The sequence below is a fragment of the Onychomys torridus genome, chromosome 23 (genome assembly GCF_903995425.1).
Source record: "Onychomys torridus chromosome 23, mOncTor1.1, whole genome shotgun sequence".
Lineage (NCBI taxonomy): Eukaryota > Metazoa > Chordata > Mammalia > Rodentia > Cricetidae > Onychomys > Onychomys torridus.
Window position 1 is genome coordinate 31,398,550 of NC_050465.1, and position 18,846 is coordinate 31,417,395.

At 40.8% G+C, this 18,846-nt stretch overlaps 1 protein-coding gene and 1 pseudogene across 1 annotated transcript; both read right to left on the reverse strand.

Annotated features, from left to right (window-relative positions):
- Nucleotides 1–3,111: 3,111 nt before the first annotated feature.
- On the reverse strand, nucleotides 3,112–9,931 carry Mettl21c (methyltransferase like 21C). The gene is made up of 4 exons (XM_036172886.1): nucleotides 9,850–9,931; nucleotides 7,330–7,481; nucleotides 3,982–4,099; nucleotides 3,112–3,506 (listed from the first exon to the last, which is right to left on the reverse strand). The coding sequence occupies exons 1-4, from the start codon at nucleotides 9,929–9,931 to the stop codon at nucleotides 3,112–3,114; spliced, it is 747 nt and encodes a 248-aa protein (XP_036028779.1).
- Nucleotides 9,932–16,398: 6,467 nt separating this feature from the next.
- On the reverse strand, nucleotides 16,399–18,580 carry LOC118573265 (annotated as a pseudogene).
- Nucleotides 18,581–18,846: the final 266 nt, after the last annotated feature.

Genomic DNA, 18,846 nt, shown 5'->3' on the forward strand with positions numbered 1-18,846 from the left:
CTGTAATTTTTGTTGTTGTTGAAATCTAACTTTAAGCCATGGTGGTCCAATGAAATACAGGAGGTTATTTCAATTTTTTTGTATCTGTTGAGATTGGATTTGTGGCTGAGTATGTGGTTGATTTTAGAGAATGTTCCATGGGTTGTTGAGAAGAAAGTATATTCTTTTTTGTTAGAGTGGAATGTTCTGTAGATATTAAGTCCATTTGAGTCATAACATCTGTTAGGTCCCTTATTTCTCTGTTAATTTTCAATGTGGCAGATTTGTCCAGTGGTGAGAGTGGGGTGTTGAAGTCTCCCACTATTAATGTGGGATTCTGTATCTCAGGAAGCTGCTCTTGGTCCAATCCAAGCTAGCTGACCCTGTGACTCAGGGAGCCTCTCTTGGTCATATCAGGGATCTTGGTGTAGTCAGAGCTGGCAGATTGCATGTCTCAGGAAGTCACTGGTGTTGCAGGGCAATGGGTATTGGGGTAGGGTGTGGGTCTTGTAGATTGCTGGGTCCAATGGGGGGTTTGTTGGGAGAGCCTGCCCTCAGGAGTTTTCTCTGATAGTTGGCAACTGGGGCAGAGTTGGGTGGGGGTTCCCAGGGACTGGCTGTGTTCCAGGGTCTAGGTCCTAGAGACAGGACTCTCTGGGTCAGAGACCAAAATTGATGTTTATTGGACTTTTTTAAATGTAAGAACCTTTCAAATTGTTTTCTAACATGACGATACTAATTTAATGTATTGCTCATAAAGTAAGGGTCATGAGTTTTGGGGGGATTTTTTGTTGTGGTGGTGGTGGTTTTGTTTTTCATCCTTCTCTGTTACTTTTAAACTGGGTAGTGGTTGTGCTATCTCTTTGTGGTTTTAATCTGCATTTCCACGATAAATAATACACTTATTAGACATGTGTCACTTCTTTGGTGAAGCCTTTTTCAAAGTTTGTCCACTCTTTTTCATTTGGACTGTGTTGTTACTTTAGTTCTTTATGTATTTTGATACTAGCCCTGTATTATGTTGGTGTAAATTTTATAAATTTTCTGCTAGTAAATTTTAAAAAAGCAAAGGTTTTTGAGGTTGGTATGATCCAATTACACAATTTTTATTTAATTTTTTTAGGCAGGGTCTCACTATGTAATCCTGACTGGCCTGGTACTCACTATGTAGACCAGGCTAACTAGAGATCCCCCTACCTCTGTCTGCTAAGTGCTAATATTAAAGGTGTGAGTTGCCACACCTGCCACAGTATCGTTTTAAATTGATAAGTTGTACTTTAGATATGATTTCTGAGACATCTTTGTTTGATCCAAGGTTACAAAGGTTTTGCTCTGTTGTGTTTTATAATTTTTATTGTGAAATTTGTTAAGAGTCAAGGGTGTGTTATATGGCTGTGTACAGGGTTTTTTTCTTGAAACTTTGACTACTTTCCCATTGAATGACCATGGCACCTTTGTCAGAATTGGTTGACAGTGTGTGGTAGTCTATTTCTGAACTGTATTTTGTTCCATTGACCCCAACCCCTGGCTATCACATGTCTTTGTTACTGAAATTAATACTGAGAAACAGTAATTTCCAGATTGACTTCTCCCACCTATACTCAACAGAGAATAACAGCAAATAAAATAATACTGTAGAGTTCCCAGACAAATACCCTGTTTTTGACATACATTGTACAGTTACCAAAAATACTCTGTCCTTTCCTACACTGTTTCTCCTGTGAGACTTGATCCTGTAATTTCTGTATCCTAAAACAGAGTACTACAAAAGAAAAGTCTTCTTTTTTTTTTTTTTTTTTTTTTAAGGAAAGTATGGCTAATGTGTTTGTCAAGATTAGTTGTCTTTATTTATTTGTGAAAGGATACATAATTTCATATGTGTGTGTAATGGTTGTCAGAATTTTGTTTTTCCTTTCTCAAAAGAAAAACTTAACTCTAGTATATGGGGGGAATATGCATGTTTATTTATGTGCATGTTTGTGTGGAAGCAGGAGGTGAACACTGGGTATCTCCTTCAATCACTGTCTACCTTACTCTTGAGGTGAGGTCTCTGAACTTGAAGCTCACGAGTTAGGATAAGAATGGCTATCCAGCCAGCACTAGGGATCCTCCTGTCTCTTACCTTCCCAGCACCAGAATTGCAGGAGTATACTGCTGTGCCCAGTTGAATCCAGGCCTTCACACTTATTTGTCAAGAACATTATTGACTGATCCTCCCTCCAGCCCTGTGATACTTATTTTTTATTTTTATGATGTTTTATGATTACAAGTAATTCCATTCTTTTCTAATGTTGCAAGAATTTTAATCAGACATTTGTGGAGAGGAAAAAAAAAACAGGCAATGTAGAAATTTAATGGGAAATTGTCACATGTAATTGAGATAAAGTACTTGTAAATTTTCTAGAGAAGTTTTGTTAAGATACATATGTGTCTGAGTGTCCACATGTATGTGTTAGTGTGTGCAGAAGAGGGCATCAGATCCCTGAGAGCTGTTAAGAGTTGTTTGCTGAACACTAACTTGTTATCTGGGTGCTGAGATCTGCAGTCCAGTCCCCGTGATTGCATAGCACGTGCTCTTAACTGCCAAGCCATATATCTAACACCTCGAAAGAGGTTCTTAAGCATCTGTTTCCTCATTCCAGCAGTTTCCATGTTTTGCACCCTTAGTCAGTGTTACCCTCCCCCTGCCACAGTCCATATTAATGTCCTAATCACAGTATGCCAATCACTGTGGCACATACCTGTAATCAGGAGGCTGAGGCAAGTGCATATCTATTTCAAAGCTGCCCTGGGCTACAAAAACCTTGTCAAGTTCCGTGTCAATAATTATGGCAAAAGCATATTGGCACATGTAAAATCCAGGCAGTTATAGCAGAAACAAGGAGGAACCCACTTGTTCATTAAATTCTTTATGTAAGACGTGTTAAGCAGTTAACTAAGACTCTTGGGAAGTTAGCAAGTCAGCTTTCATGTTTCTGTGTTGCTCTCTGTAGATACTTAGAATGACCATGTAATCCTATCATCCTGGAAAGTTGTGGTATTGAGTTACACTTATTCTAACTATACCAGTATGGTACAGTGTACCTTCTAAAAGCTCACAAGACACCAATACTTTGAAAGGCTCTTTACATATTAGTCCCATTTTAGTATACCTTTAAAAAGTTTAACTGATGACTCTGAATGTTCAGCCACGAGAGTGGTATCAAAAACTTGCTTGAACTTATCTAAAAAGTCATAATCAGTGCTGAATCTGAATTTGTTTGCCCAAAGCACCACAGTGCCTGGCTGGGAAAGGTACACCATGGTAGCGAGTAGCTTATCCAGAAAGTAGTGGTGGTAGACCACATCAGAGGCCAGGACATAATCGTAATAAAAGTCTGACTTAGGGAATTTCTGGTCCAAGTCCTCCCCCCATATCAGTTCTTTCACTTCAGGTAGATGAGCTGTGCATTCCAGTGTGTTTTTTAAAAGATTGTATTGAAGATTTCCTAGTACATCAGGCAGATCTGTTGCCGTGACTTGAGCTCCTAAAAGAAAGAGAGATGGTAATGCTTCATGGAGACATGTAAGCAGCCACAATTCCTTCACTAGAAGACAATTAACATCTGCATCTCTAAACCCTGCCTTTCTTGGTATAGGCTGAGCAAACTGATGTTACTTAAGCTGTACAGTTTCCTCCTGTAGTCCTGACCTATGTTCTTTGTGCACCACATTAGATGTCACTAGCATCCCAACTTGAACCTCCATCCCCACTCATGAATGTCAAAGGGATTCAGTTTCATACCTTTGGACTTTCAACTTCCTTGCATAAAAACTAAATGAATTAAAGTAGTTGATTAGCTCCTCCAAGACTGTTATCTCTGAATAGCTAGCGATTCCTGCCATGTGACATTTGGGAGTGATTCATTGAAATTGTGGCCAAGCTATGCATACCCTGTCAATAGTAAGAAATCAGTATTGTCACAGGAGATATTTTTTAAATGAAAACAAGAAGAAACAAACCTAAAAGACTGGACACAATGGAAACAAGGCCTGGTCCAGCACCAATTTCAAGTATTTTAGCATCTTGGAGATTTAATTCCTCTGTATGCTCTTCCAAATATTGGCACAAAGCTGTAGCCTAAAAAACATTAACAACAATTTCCATTTTGGAATTGGATCATTAGACGCCAGGAGCAGACCACTGTAAGCTTGTAGTTGAACATTAAGGTGTAACCCTAAATATTTTCTGCTTGTAAGTGTTTTGTAAGAACCAAAATAGCCAGGTGCTGAGGCTCAGACCTGGAATCACAGAACTAAGGAACTTGAGCCAGCCTAAGCTACCCAGTGATTCTGTCTCTTTCCCCAATCCAAAACAAAGAAAAATTTAATGTCATACTCATCTCTGCTATGAATATTATAATTCTACCTATAGAGCTGGAGAAACAGATTAGTCTCCTTGTCTGAGTCCGACCTGACTGATCTCAAAGGGGAAAGAAGGAAAAGGAGATTAGTTCCACTCTTAGAATAAATGAGGAATGTGCACTGAAAAATAGCAATTCCTACCAGCTTTGTCATATTGAGTCTCTAAGTGCTTCAAGTAAGTTACAAATTTGAACACCTTTCTCACAGTTCTTTCATCAAAATTCAGATTAACTAAGACTGTTACATTGGACAAGTGGCACCATCCCTCCCTTTCCTCTTGGCTGATAAATACTGTCAGAATAGTACTTCTCAAAGTGTTCAGAATAGCTTGTTAAAGATGCAGATTCTTAGCTTCTGTAGGTCTGGTCTGCATGTCTAGATCAACCCTAATGATGCCAGTCTGGACTACAATATGAGTTAGCAAATTAGTTTTTGTGCATGACAGCAAATGTCCTTTTCATTGTTTATTCTCTTTGTTTCTACTTCCCCAAACATTTCTAAAGTGAGATAATACTTCATTGATTCACCAAAAATAAGTGTTATTTGCATCAGCTGGGTATGGTGATGCACACCTTTATGCCCAGCACTCAGGAGGCAGAGGCAGGAGGATCCATGTGGCCAGCCTGGCCTATGTAGTGAGCCCCAGGACAGCTAGGACTGACTGACTGACTCTCTCTCTCTCTCTCTCTCTCTCTCTCTCTCTCTCTCTCTCTCTCTCTCTCTCTCTCTCTCTCTCTCTCTAAGTATATGCAAGAGACTAATAAACCCATATATACTAGGCCAGGATTGCAGTGTGGACATGGAGATGAGAAGCAGTTGAGCTCTGTAGTTTACACTCTACTTTCTATTCAGAAATGATTGTCCAGAGAATTCCTGGACATCTGCTTTCATCATTGCAGGACATAAGGTGAATAGCACAGTAACCCTATTTACCCCATGGCATCCTGTGTTCCTGTTGAACAGATATCTGCAAGGATGATAGCAGTTATCTATGCTGTCAAGGTACTCTGGTGGCAGGTTACAAAATATTGTGGTTTACGTGGCATAAGCAAAGCATACAAGTGGAACGGAGCAGAATAGAGGCCACTGGGAAGTCAGTGCAGCCTTCCTCATGCAGGGGAGATACGCCAGCTGAGGAACATACAGGTGGAACGGAGCAGAATAGAGGCCACTGGGAAGTCAGTGCAGCCTTCCTCATGCAGGGGAGATACGCCAGCTGAGGAACATACAAGTGGAACGGAGCAGAATAGAGGCCACTGGGAAGTCAGTGCAGCCTTCCTCATGCAGGGGAGATACGCCAGCTGAGGAACATACAGGTGGCCCTCGGGTGAAAGTAGTGGATGGCCGACAGCACCAAGGCAAGGAAGGGGGTTTGGGTTGGCAAGAAGTTCTTGTGTGGACCTTCATCCGGAGTGCCCCAGAAAAAATTCTCTGTACAATCTAGTGAAGCCTCCCTCTGAGGACACCCTGCCCTCCAATAAGTGTCACCTAAAGTGTCATTTGCATTTGACATTTCAAACCCCAAACTTTATACACACACACACACACACACACACACACACACACACACACCTCTAAAAGTAACCTCTTTTCATGGACAGCTGCACCATAAATCACACAGGAAATACCATTGTCCCACTTACAGAACCCAAGAGAGGCCAGTTTGGTGCACAACAGACTGAGGCCTTTTGCTAATACTTTACCATCACTATAGTTACCTATTTGCCTAATGTAATAGGAAAGGAACAGGGAAGTGTGGTATTGTCAAACTTAGGGTTGGAGGAGAGACTTTTGCTGGAAGGAACTCATACCCATGTATAAATACTAAAAGAGCCCCCAGACCAGAAGCCCTGGCTCCTCCCACTTACCACCAATCCTCAGGACCACCTGGAGAGTCTTGTGGGACCCTCTTTGTGACTGTTCAGTGCTCCACAGAGCCACCATCATGGCTTCCCAGATCAGAGTCCCTGCACTATGTCATATGTGTTATTAAGACAGTTTTTAAGAAATACAGTCATAACCTTCTTCCCCTAGCCAGTCTTCAATCAAAATCTACATTTCAATAAAATTTCAATATAACTCCAAAGGTCTGAAATTTCTGCTGTGGATCCTTAATTCTGGACAGGCTATCTTTGGGAAGACTGGTAATACTGAGACCCAGAGCACCCCAGGGTTAAGGTTTACCAAGGCTATGAACCTTACTGAGCCTTTGTATTCTCAGCTGTGAGGTATAGGAATAATGTTGCATCAATAACTAAAGCTAATGTGGGCCTAGATGTAGTGGCTCATTAATCTTGGCAACCATGTCAGCAAGACCATGACCACACATCTGAAAATAATGGACTTTTTGTCTATTTCAGTACCATCCTCACAAGCATGGAAAGTGAGAGGTAGAGAAATGACTGCTGAATGTTTTCTCTGAAGTAAATGCCATTTACTCTGTGAAATAAGTCAGAAGTTAATGAATGGCTGAGAATGAGGAGACACCAAAGGTGCCTATTGCAAATTCTACACTATAAATTCTTAACTTTTTTTCATGTAATAGTTGTATCAGTTTTACATCTCATTTCCAATGTGGTTTACTTATATGTCACTTGAAAATATTTCAGTAAATATTGTTTAGGGTTAGGGGTGTGTGTACCTCAGTGATGGCACACTTGTCTGTCATGACGAGAAGAAAGAGAAAGGATCAGCAAAGAGCAAGAGGAGGAGGAAGATACAGGAAAGGGAGAGGATTTTGCTTCAAAGCCAGTGCTGCTGGAAGAAATGCTATTATGTCTGCAGAGCCCAAACACAACCCAAGGCCCTGGGAGACCAAGCTGTTACTCATCAATCAGAAAAGCAGAGGTGAGAAGGTACATGGCCAGTTGTCTGAAACAACACAGATGTATGGAACATTTTTTTTCTCCAGAAAGCCTGACCACAAATAAATGTAGCAGTTCTCACCCCTGGCCATACCACTGTGCCATAGCTCTCAATGGATTCTTGGATGATGATCTTCTTGCCTGCAAACCAATAATGCTCTTGTGTGTAGCTGGCATAGTCGGTAGGAACAAATTTCTGGATATTATGAAGAGATGACTCAGTCCTGTCAGACTCTGTGAAGCAAAAAAAAAAAAAAAAATCAGATGGACCTCAGTAAGATGAAATTTTCTCTAATGGGAGGGCCACCATCAACAGCCATGACTAGATAAAACACAAAACTGAATTACATGGGGGTGATGGAGATGGGAATTCACATGTGACACTTTATATATGGCAAAATGACAAAGAATGCCCCTGGTCTTTCCTTAGGAGAGAACAGAACACTTGTCCCACTCTTTTGCACCAAAGGAAAGCAATGTTATCCGGTTATATGCAAAGTGGCCTGAGTGAGCTGTCTGAACTTGGAGGAGCTATATAAATACACATCTGCCTATTTTTAGCTCTTGGGGTGAGGTAATATTCCCATATGTTGGCAGTAACACGTTCTCTTAAATCCACAACTACCCCTTAAAAAGCCTAGGCTACCCACAGTTGAACCAGTTCTCCAAGCCTGGGGAGGCTGTTGGCTGAACTCCAGATATTAAATTACAGCTGCCTTAAATACTCCTTTAACACCATGAGCCATGATAGCAGTTCTCAGATGTCATATAAAATGAGGAAGAGGGCACCTGATGGGGGCTGGTATCATGCAGTCATAAACCTTTGCAGGTTTTCCAGAGTTTAAGAAAAGCAGTGAGGCAAAAGGAAAGAGGATAAGGATGCTGAGCTCACAACCTACTAGTCACTGTTAGCCAAAGACTAAAGTGGAACCAACAATGGGGATTCTGTCTTGGAGCAAAAGGGACATGTGGCCCTTGTCTTTGTGTCCTAGGAAATGACTAGGTTTTGACAGGAATAGAATCTGGGCTCTAAGAAATCGATGGGAAAACAATCAGCGAACATTTGATGTCTGTCAGAGCAGCCACTCAAGGTGGAAGAGAAAGGAGATGAGTTTGGAAAAAGCCCTACTCAGTGACAGCTTCCTTCAGGCCAGGACCTACAGTCACTTGACAGTGATTGTTGCATAGAATTTAAAAAATAAACTAGGGCTTATAGGCTATGTGTCTATATGTGTTTTCATTTTATTTCCTCTAAGTTTACTCTATTTTATGATGGTGTCAGTGTGGGATATATTGGGGACAGGTACTGACCACAGTGAGGGTGATTGAGTTGTTTATAAATTAACCCAGGGGAAGCCTTTGGTTCCTCTGATCTCAAGAGTTTTTAACAAGCAGACAGTTCTGATGTCCACCACTCAAAAGAGAAATGAATGCAATGAAAAAAAAGCTGAGCTTCAACTGAGCTGTCAGGACCTGCTCACTAAGAGCCAGCTCAGTCCTGGGGTCATCCTCTCTACTGTAGAGCTGCAAGGGGCAAACCTACAGCCCTCACAGTGATCTGACAAATAAGCCCCATCTTTGTGAATGATTGATAAGGTCCTAGACTCCTACCCCAGGGCCTTGAGCTGGTGCTGAATCTGGTTCAGACAAATAGAAGGCCAGGAACACAATGGGGAATGTTGCACTCCCAGTCCCTACAGAGAGGAAGAGTCAGGGAATCACAGGGCTTGACAACAATCATGTATAAAAACACACACCATGGGTGGTGTGTGTTCCAACAACAGAGGTTATGGAAGTAACATGGAAAGCATGGGTCACAGTGAGATGTGTAAAGTAGTTTTAAATTTTATTTAAAATTTAAAAGTAAGACTAAAGTAGTTTTTAAATTTCATTATTTCATATATATGGTTATTTTGCCTTCGTGTGTGCAGGTATATCTATGTACCATGTGGGTACAGGGTATGGTACAGTATCTGCAGAGGCCATAGAAGGCATCAGATCTGGAAGTTAAGATGGTTATGAGCATATAAATAGTTTTACATAAGACCACTTGAAGTTCTATAAAAAGAAAAATATCTGTATTAAACTTTGATTATTTTTATTTATTGTAGTTATAGTAAACATATTTTTAGAGACAGTTATATTTTATGAAAACTATAAAAAATAACACCCTCTTTAGCGGAGGGATTTTTACCACTTTAAGTTGTTGTTTTAAATGGTTCTCAGGACATCCTTGATTGTCTATTCTTATTTGCTTCTGAATCCATGCCCAGGTGTATTTCTAAACTTCCACATGGCTCTAAGGAGAAAATACCCCTGACAAGAATCCACTATAGAAGAAATTTGCCAAAAATGCATCTGAGCAAAAAGCAAAAACATCTAAATTTTCTTTTGATGTTTTTAAAGTTCTTGTTTCAAACATAAAATACTCTCAGACCTGTACAAATAATAAAACGTTGTGGAAGTGGTAAGTTAACAATGAAAAATAGATGGTAATCATTTATATGAAGATATTTCTCTGCTACTCTCTATTATAGTTTTAAAACCTAGGCTTTAGAAGGGATATAAATTCTTGTGGCTGGAGAATGCTGTAAGGGCTTACCTACTGAGTGTCCTGAGAAGCCATCCTCCTGTGGAGTCCCTGGACACAGGGGCTGCTGTGCTGTGTTGAGACACTGATCCATAGCCAGAACCTGAGGAGAGGGAAAAAATACTTCAGACTCAGCCTTGCAGGGTTCCAGAAAGCACTGCTTATCACCTTATCATCTGCTGAGTCAAAAAGAACCTCCACTTTTCAGCTTGGTTCCTTGGAGTGATAGGGCAGCCATCCAAGGAACTGGTCTTATGGAATGACATGAGGCCCCCTATGTTCAAGAAGAAATGCAAACCAGAGCAGATGGACCTGGGAGCAAATGCTGCTGTTCCCTGTCATGACCTAGTGCTATGCAGCTCATTACTAAGTTCTGGAGTTTTAATTATTTCAAATAACTTTTGGAACAGAATTTCAGTAAAGAAAGCCTGTCCAATATTGGGTACCATTGGGGACACTCGTGGACTGTGGGTTAATAGAACTATGGATAAGAAACCCAGCTTGAAACAGACTCTGAGGCTGTGTTGGAACACAGCACTCAAGCTAAGAGACTGATCTGATTCCCCTTTTCGCATCTCTTCAATTCCCTCACTCACACACAGGAAGACTGATTTGCAACAAGAGAATTGTTGTTGCACTGATAGGCACAAAAGCCACAGGCCTGTTGGACCTGGAGGATCCAGGGCACTTGATGTTTGCTGAGTGACAGAGCAGACACTGCCATTTGGAGGTTAGTGGGATAAAATAGAAACAGAACCAGCACTAGCAGTGTTTATCCATTCAGTAGCTTCAAAATCACAATACTCCCATAGCTATCCCACCTACCTAGGAGGCTGAGGCAAAAGGATCACAAGTTCAAGGCTAATCTTGGTAACAGAGAGAGGTTCTGCCTCAAAATAAAAAGAGTTTGAGATGTAGCTGAGTGGTAGAACAGTTAGCTCACATGCATCAAGCCAGTGTTCAGTCCAGTTAAGGTGGTGATTAGGGGAGAGAATCCATGATAAAGGTGAAGTCGGTCAGTGACAGGGCCAGAAGTATGAATGGACATCCAGCTGCAGTCCACACTGTGTCCAGGAGGCTGCCTAGTTCCCTGTGGCTTTCCTAAAATGATACCCAGTGCTTAGTGTATGTTAAGTCCACACTGTAATCTAAAAGCTAACAAGCTTTTGCTTTTGTGGTTTTCGTTATTTGCATTTACTATCCTGAGTTTATTGTCATGCCCAAGAGCTGCCCCATCCTGCTGTTTCAGCTATGGAAGGTGGTGACCAGGTACCACTACTGATCTTGCTTACATTCACTCTAGCTGGTGAGCGAGCAGTGAATCCCAGAGGTGTTCCAGCCATACAGCATTTATAACTCTACATCTGAAGAGGTTGTATGACCCTGGGGTCTCTATGCAAAAGGATGTCAAACAAATGAGATCACAGGGATGTGATGTGGCAGCATGTCCTTGGCATCTCTAGTAAAAGGAGTGTCTAAGAAACTAGATTGCAGTGGGTGGGTGTAATGTGGCGTTTTCATCAACTCTAGTGCCAAGTCATCAAGTAATTACCTCAATCCTCAAGTTTAACAAGCTAGCCAAGACTGTTCCACCCTTGTGCCTCACAGGAGTATCTTTCCCCTTGCAGACACTTACTATCTTTGTTTTGAATTTTTCAGCTTTGCAATGACTTCAGGAAGTTAATGGTTTCACCTTTAGAAAGTAGCAGGCTGCTTATTGTGCAGTTCAAAAGGGTCTTTGGTGTAGTGAGAAGCCAATATTAGAATGTTGGCCCTGTTGTGCACAAGCACTTTGAAAATGCAGTTAATTGTGACATCTACCACATGGGGTTGAAGGACTGAGAGCCATAATCCAGCAACGCCCCTCACACATGCAGTTCCCACTGCTATTACCACCTACAGGGTGATAGAGTGGACATTCAGTGTTGCTACTCCCAGGGCTATGGAGTGGACACACTGTGTAACCACCTCCAGGGCTATGGAATAAGAATACAGTATGCCCCTGTAACAAAGTGCCTGTCTGCCACCATGGAATGCCACACAAGTAATCTAAGACACTTCTTTCTTTCACATGCAGGAGAGGGAGAACATGTTTCAGATAAGTACCTGGTGACAGTTCTTCCGAAATTAAGAGACCCCTCCCATCACTGTTGGTGATATGAAAAATTCATTTTCCCCAAAGACAGCTATGAATTAAAAAAACAAAACAAGCTTGCACAACTACTATTATTTACTTAGAGTCTGATATTAATTTGACATATATTAGTATATATTATTAAAGAATTTTAACTTTCTTAAAGAAATCTCTGGTTAGTACCTTCAAAACCCTCAAAACCTTTTCAAACTATCGGTTTAAACATGCCTTTACCTTATGTAGGAGAGATCTCAGTTTGTGTGGCCTCCAGTCTTCAGTGTTTTTTATATAGGACTGTACTTGAAATGGTGAGCTCTTTATGACCAAAAGCCAGCCAGTGGGAGTTCAAGTTATTTATGGTATCATTACCTAGAATACTCACAAACACATTGCTAGACACCCCCCCCTTCCAGCCCCATCCAGCACACATAGAACCCTTGCAACATGAAATGGAATGTCCCCCAAAGATCGATAATGTCTAAACAGAGACTAGCTCTGTGGTGTCCTATTGCTGAGGGCAGGGTGAAATGGAGACTTCTGTTGCAGTTCTAGAAAGAAATGGGAGGTCAGTGGAGGAGGGAATGAATGGGAGCAAAGTGCAGCACATATGTAGGAAAATTCCATAATGAAACTCAGTACTTTGTAGCTAACCTAAAATAAATTTAATTACAAATAAAGAAGTGTAGCTTTGGGGTTGGGGTTTTACACAGTTCTGCAAACATTCCTTGTGGTTAAAGAGCCACTTCTGCTGCAGGGCTGCCCAAGATGCTGAGCCTAGCAGCCAAGAACAACAGGAGCCACTGCCCAGAAGAAAGGAAAGTGTTTTCCAGGAAGAAAGAACATCTGCCCAAAAGAAGGGATAACGGTTAAAGGTTTAAACCCGTATGCAAGGTGTTTGGGGTGAGGACAGAGGGAATAGAACTTTAGACAGACTCCTCCTGGAAAAATCTATGGAGTGGAGAGGAAATTCCTGCTCAGAGGGGAAGCTCAGTAACTCTTAAAATAGAATCCATGTCATGAAAAGTAAAGCTGAAAGCAGATGGGACTTAATGAATTATCCAAAGTAAACAGTGATTTAACTTGGGTGCGTAGAAAAACCAATGCTTTCTTTTCTATCCAACCTCTGTACTCACTACTCTGCCACCAAAATCGATGTTGTACTTTGTTACATTCTCTGGACTTGAGATCCTTCACTGGATTGCTGGGGTCCCATGTATGCTGGATCTTCTTTCTCATGATTTGAGGGTCAGAGTGCTATGTTTTCCTATCTCTATCAGTCGAATGTTCTCTTCCTCCCAGTGAGTCCAGTTCTCTGACTGCACCATTGTTTCTTACACTTATTTCTACCAGTTTTCTTCATCTCTATGAAAACAATATCAACATGATCATCACAATTTGCTTTAAAATATATAAGAAACTTTGGAAAATAGATTACATGGTATCACACACCTGTAATCTAGTTAAAGGAAAGGGGACCAAAAGTCAGAGGCCAACCTGAGCAATTAAGGGCATTTATTTCAAAATAAAAATAAAGGGTTAGAGCTGTTGCTCAGCAGTAGAGCACTTTCCTAGTTTATAAATTTTAAAACTGACTGCAGTGCATATAATAAAACATAGTCATTCTACAAACTTCAACAGAGAATGAGGAAAATTAAATATTCTTAATAATGCTAGCAAGCATTTTGCTTCATATTATCATCTATACTTTTTTGTATAAGCTTTTGAAACTACATAGAAAGAGTAGGGGTTTGTTTAGTTTTTTCTTTTTCTTTTTAGCTGTAGAAAAAGGGTCTGAATGGAAGCACATCTGTTATCTCATGGTTTGTTTGAAACATTTTTTTTTTTCTAAAGCCACTGTAGCTGTTTTAAGAAGTAAATTACAACTGTTTCCTGGATCTTGATCCTAAACACAAGACCAAAGGAAACTATGTCAGAAATCTCTAGAAGCTTTAAAATCCCTGGCAACTCTGCTCAGAGTCTTGAAAAGAAGCCCAGAGGTTTGAATTCTCAGATCAAGAATCATCCACTGACCTCCTGGCAGATGCAGTTGCTGTTTTTGAGCTTGAATCTTGGTGTGCCAGGGGTCCATGGGGTCTCAGAGAGATAAGAGGGACACCTGTGGTTTCAAGTGCCATCCCATGAAGGATTAGGACTATTCAGGGTGCACTGATGAGGTAAGGTCACAGAGTTGGGTTTGGGCTCAATAGGAAAGAACTTTCTAACAAGCACTGCTCAGAAGGGCTGTTCTTGGGAAGCCCAACAAAATAGAAAGTGGACCAGATCTGGAGTCAGAAGACTCTGAGGGTGACAGGTGTAGACAGGGTTGACAAATGTCTGATTTTCACTGATTTTTGTTTTGTTTTGTTTTGTTTTTATTGTGTTTTCAATGGAGAAATACATCATCTGTTTACAAAATAGCTCTTATAAAATACAAGGAGTACAGATACTATAAAACAAAGCAAACTCCATCATGAGACACTACTTACATTATGCGAAAGCAACAGTCTGATCTCCAGGTTAGGAAAACTAGAATTAAAAAGTCACTACACAGAAGAGATCCACGTCTCCAGCCTGGCAAAACTTGGATGCAGTTACATGGAACGTTTATTAAACTGAATTTTTCCCCAATGTGTAAACAAAATGACAAGACTAAATCTGTGCCTGGTGATGTCACGCTAACTCTGAAACTACACACACGGACACCGTTACATGTCACATGTTAGCAGATCATCTTCTTTACTCAGGTGGGAGGAGGAAGGGAAGGAGAGTGCAGAGCAAGGGTGGAGAGTAGAAATACTGTCTATAAACAATGTAAGTGCTACAAAGAAAGCCTTCATTACTGCATATCTTAGGGAAAGCCTTTACTCCACTTCAGAAATTGATTCAGGACAGGAAGAGTTTTAAGTAACTGCAGTTGAACATGAAAATGCATGAATTGTGATAGAATGCAGCGAAATAGAGGTCCAAAAACTATGCTCACACAAAGATTTGTGGCTACAGGTTTGCTTTATCCAGATTAAGAAAAAGTAAGTTTATCAAAATCTGGCATCCCTCAGACATCATAAAGATGGACGAGAATTCTGCTACTTAATTATGAGAAATTATTGTCTTCAAAGGAGGTTTCTAATTTTTTGATAGAACAAAAAATTTCAAAAGTGGAGAGCCGACTAAATGTCAGGTGCTTGCTAGTAATGATTTTTAAATATTTCTGTATGTAAAATTCACTGACAAATTTTGATAAGCTTGTTAAAAATAAAAAATAGTTTAAAAATCTGGAAAAAATGCCTTTTTGCCCACTTTTAAAATTGAAAACCAATTTGTCTAAGACAGAGTTCTGTGGAGTGCACAAAAATCCTCTTACAGATCAAAGGGCAGCAGTCCCTGGGAGATGCTTCGCAGGGACGGCTCTCAGTCACTCTCAGGTGCCAGCCACGGGACCGAAGTTAGTGCTCCGTGCCATGGAGCCACAGGTCACTGGTTCACGTCATGGCTTAGGAAAATACGAGCATTCTAGTTTCTGTGTAGTAAGCCTTACCTTGTGCATACAAGCAAAAGGGAAAAAAGAGTTGGCAAGAAGGGGGAAGAGGAAGAGCTTCTGTTGTTCTGAAGATAATAGACTGAAGGCAAAAGAACGGAGAGCTTCACAAAGCTCAAGGACCACACTGTTGGCTGACTGCAGATTTGGATACACTAAAAAACAACTCTATAAATAAAAGGAATATATATTTCTTAATCATAACCCCATCAAAACCAAGTATCTCCTAATTCTTCTTTCTGTGTCCAAAGTATACCCTAACATTGACAATTTACCCTAAGGGTCATAGCTGCCTCTTAAGGATGGAGCTAGGTGTCCTCTTGTCCTCTGAGGCAGAGCAGTACACAACAGCACAAGGTATCCAATTTAAAGACTAATTGTAAAGAAAATTCTTTTGGAAAAAAGTTGAAAACCCATTAAGCTGAAAAATCTAAAATTAGTTCTACTTTCTAATAAAAAATACATAAAAGTGCATCATCAGAATCTGGAATTCTTATGCCAGTTTGTATTGCAATTTTTCCAAACAATGCATCACACATAAACCCAATCTGGATGTCAAATATGGATACAAATATAGCTTGAGGTTTTTGTTTTGTTTTGTTTTTTTCCTTCTTAAAGGCAGTAATTTTTCTGAAATAGTTAATGCAACTGTTGCTAACACAATAATAATAGTACTCCTGGCTTCACATACTAACCTGGACTTCTGATCAAGTGCTGATGAGCCCAAGTAAGGGAGGTCACCAAAAACCTAAATCCACTGTCAGTCATGTCTAGTCTTGTACCTTCCATTCTCCTTTTTTTGTTTGTTTGTTTGTTTTTTGTTTTTTGTTTTTTAGCATCTGAAGACAACAGGTTGAGTTGTCAGATACTGTTGATGGACCCTGAGGTGGTTTCACTGATTCAGTCTCAGTTTTATTGAATTCTTGATAACAGGAATAGGATTTGCAGGGAGAGCAGGGATATCAGAAAGGTCTGTACTGGATGTTTTCTGAGAGGCCAATGGAGAAGCCAAGGCTGGAACAGTTTCTGATTGAATCGTACTTGTCTCCATATGAACTTGTTCCTTTGTTTCTGTCTTATCGTGTCCACTCAAATCAAGACAGTTGGCATCTTTCCTTGTTTCATCCTCTTTGGTTTTGGTTTCCTTAGGATTTTCTTCTTTCTGGGATGAGGGCGTTCTCTTGACTCCTGCTATAGAATTAGGTCCTTTTTGTTGCTACATGTCCTGAAGGTCTAGGCGATGGTTTACCAGACATGTTGAGGAGACAACTCTGGAGACCATAGGCTTTGGTGGTGGAGAAATGGCTGGCTGTGTGGCAGTTTGAGGAATGCTTTCGCTCGATGGACCCCCTGAGCTTTCACTGGAATTTGCTTGTGACAAAGAAACCTCAGAAGCCTGGATGCTGGTCACAGATGCTGCAGTCACAGCTGGAGCTGGACTGTTTCTGCCCTGAGAGCTGCCAGAACTGTTCAACGGACTGGTCTTCATAGCACTAGTGAAGGCACAGACATGTTGTTACCACTGTCCATAGACAAGTCAAGGCTGCTGTCATTCAGAGCTATTCACTTGACTCCTCTGTTGAATGCTTTTTTCTTTTTCTGAAGCACATGACTAGGCAGCAGTTGGTGGAGTTACTTTCTTTACACATGCATTGCTGCAATCTTCATATCCAGCTCAAACATCTTGCTGTTTATTGCTTGTATCTGTGAAAGACTGAATATCATAGGTGAGGTTGGCACTGAGACTTTCAGAGTTTTCAGTTTTTTAAACACTAACCCAATCATCCACATTGTGTGAAATTCTTCCTTGTCAGGTTTTTCTTTGGGGGCTGGAAATGACTGGGGGTTCACATGTGCCAGTGTAATAAACTCATTCTTCTCCAAGCCTCCAACCAGGATGCAGATTTTTGGTTCCACCAAGCCCACCCATTCCAGATGCTGCTTTTCTGTGGGCACACTTGCTAGAATTACAATATAATGCTTGAAAGAAGTTTGGAGCTTCAAAAAGTTTGGACTACTCTGCCTTACTCAGCAAAATTTCATCTGTGATAGCAAGACCTTGTTTAAACTCCTCAACCATGACCATCCGTGTTGAAATGGACACATTGTACGTGGAGTTCTGCTGTGGGTATGCTGGTGTAATTATAGGCATAAGATGGTACCTATCACTGGGGTTTACCCTTGGGTCCCACACAGGCAAATTAAGATTACATTCTTCAGGCTGTTTCAATAGCACTGGATTTGGCCATTTCCACTTAGAAAATACCAAGAAAAATTTATGTACAAGAGTTGATTCTATTGCATTTGGATAAAGCTGGCAAGTTCTTGCTACTAGTATAGCCCAGGAAACACCACCAAGGAAACCTAATATATTGGAATAAATGTTGTGCCATTTGGCCCACAGTTTGATGGCTCTCAGAGTTAACCTGAAGTTGTCAATGTTTGGTAGTAGATGTAAAATCTCATTGGTTACCCTGCAACCATTAAGGATTCTTATGCATCTTATATCTAGGTTTTTAAGCAGACTGTCATCTTCTAGGTCCAAATCTTCTGGAATAGTCTACAGTGCTTATCTTGCAAACAAAGTATCAATCTCTACTCCATCAAAACAGAGTTTGATAACTGGTACAAATGCCTCTTCAACAGCTCTTAAGTCTTCTACTTCTTGTAATTTCAATTTATCATAGAATGGGGTGAAAAAGTCACTCTGGTCAACATGTTTTGGTGCAACACACAATGCATCAATATCAACACCTTTCCTATCTACTCCTATAAGATCCAAATGTAAAAATTTTTCCTCCAACATTTTCAACTTCAGATTGTGGAAGATTCTTGCTTTCACTGATTTCTCATATCCATTCTTTGACCAAATTATTTAATTTTCCCAAAATTAAAATCCTGCGCTGCAGTTCCTCTTCGAAAGCCCCAAAGGGCTCCAGAGTCTCGATGAGTTTCTGTGTGAGTAGGCAGTCAGTCTCCTTGGGGGCCGCTAAGCTGATAGGAGAGGTTATGCCACGGTGCCTCTGTTGGGGCTGCGTTTGTTGTGATCCCTGCGTTGTAATTGGAAATGGCATCACCTCAGGCGCCAGTACCACCTAGGCATGATCCACCGAAGCAAGAGGGACGGGCGCCTGCCTCAGCCCTAGCGCCAACCCAGTCCCACACCCACGCCATGCCGCTTTAAGCGCTTCTCCTTCTTCCCCTTCGAACTAACATTTCACTGATTTTTCTGACTGAACATGACTCTGTCATCCCTGGTACTCATAAAAATCCATCCTCCAATCCCACAGAGGATGCTGAACAATTTGCAGGGGAATGTTTGGTTGTCACATCAGTGGAC

Excerpts from the sequence above, each read along its gene's own strand:
- Mettl21c (XM_036172886.1), bottom strand. The coding sequence starts at position 9,931 with ATGGATCAGTGTCTCAACACAGCACAGCAGCCCCTGTGTCCAGGGACT. Across the intron at positions 7,482-9,849 it reads CTTCTCAGGACACTCAGTAG|AGTCTGACAGGACTGAGTCA; the intron begins GTAAGCCCTTAC and ends TTTGCTTCACAG. Across the intron at positions 4,100-7,329 it reads GCACAGTGGTATGGCCAGGG|GCTACAGCTTTGTGCCAATA; the intron begins GTGAGAACTGCT and ends AATGTTTTTTAG.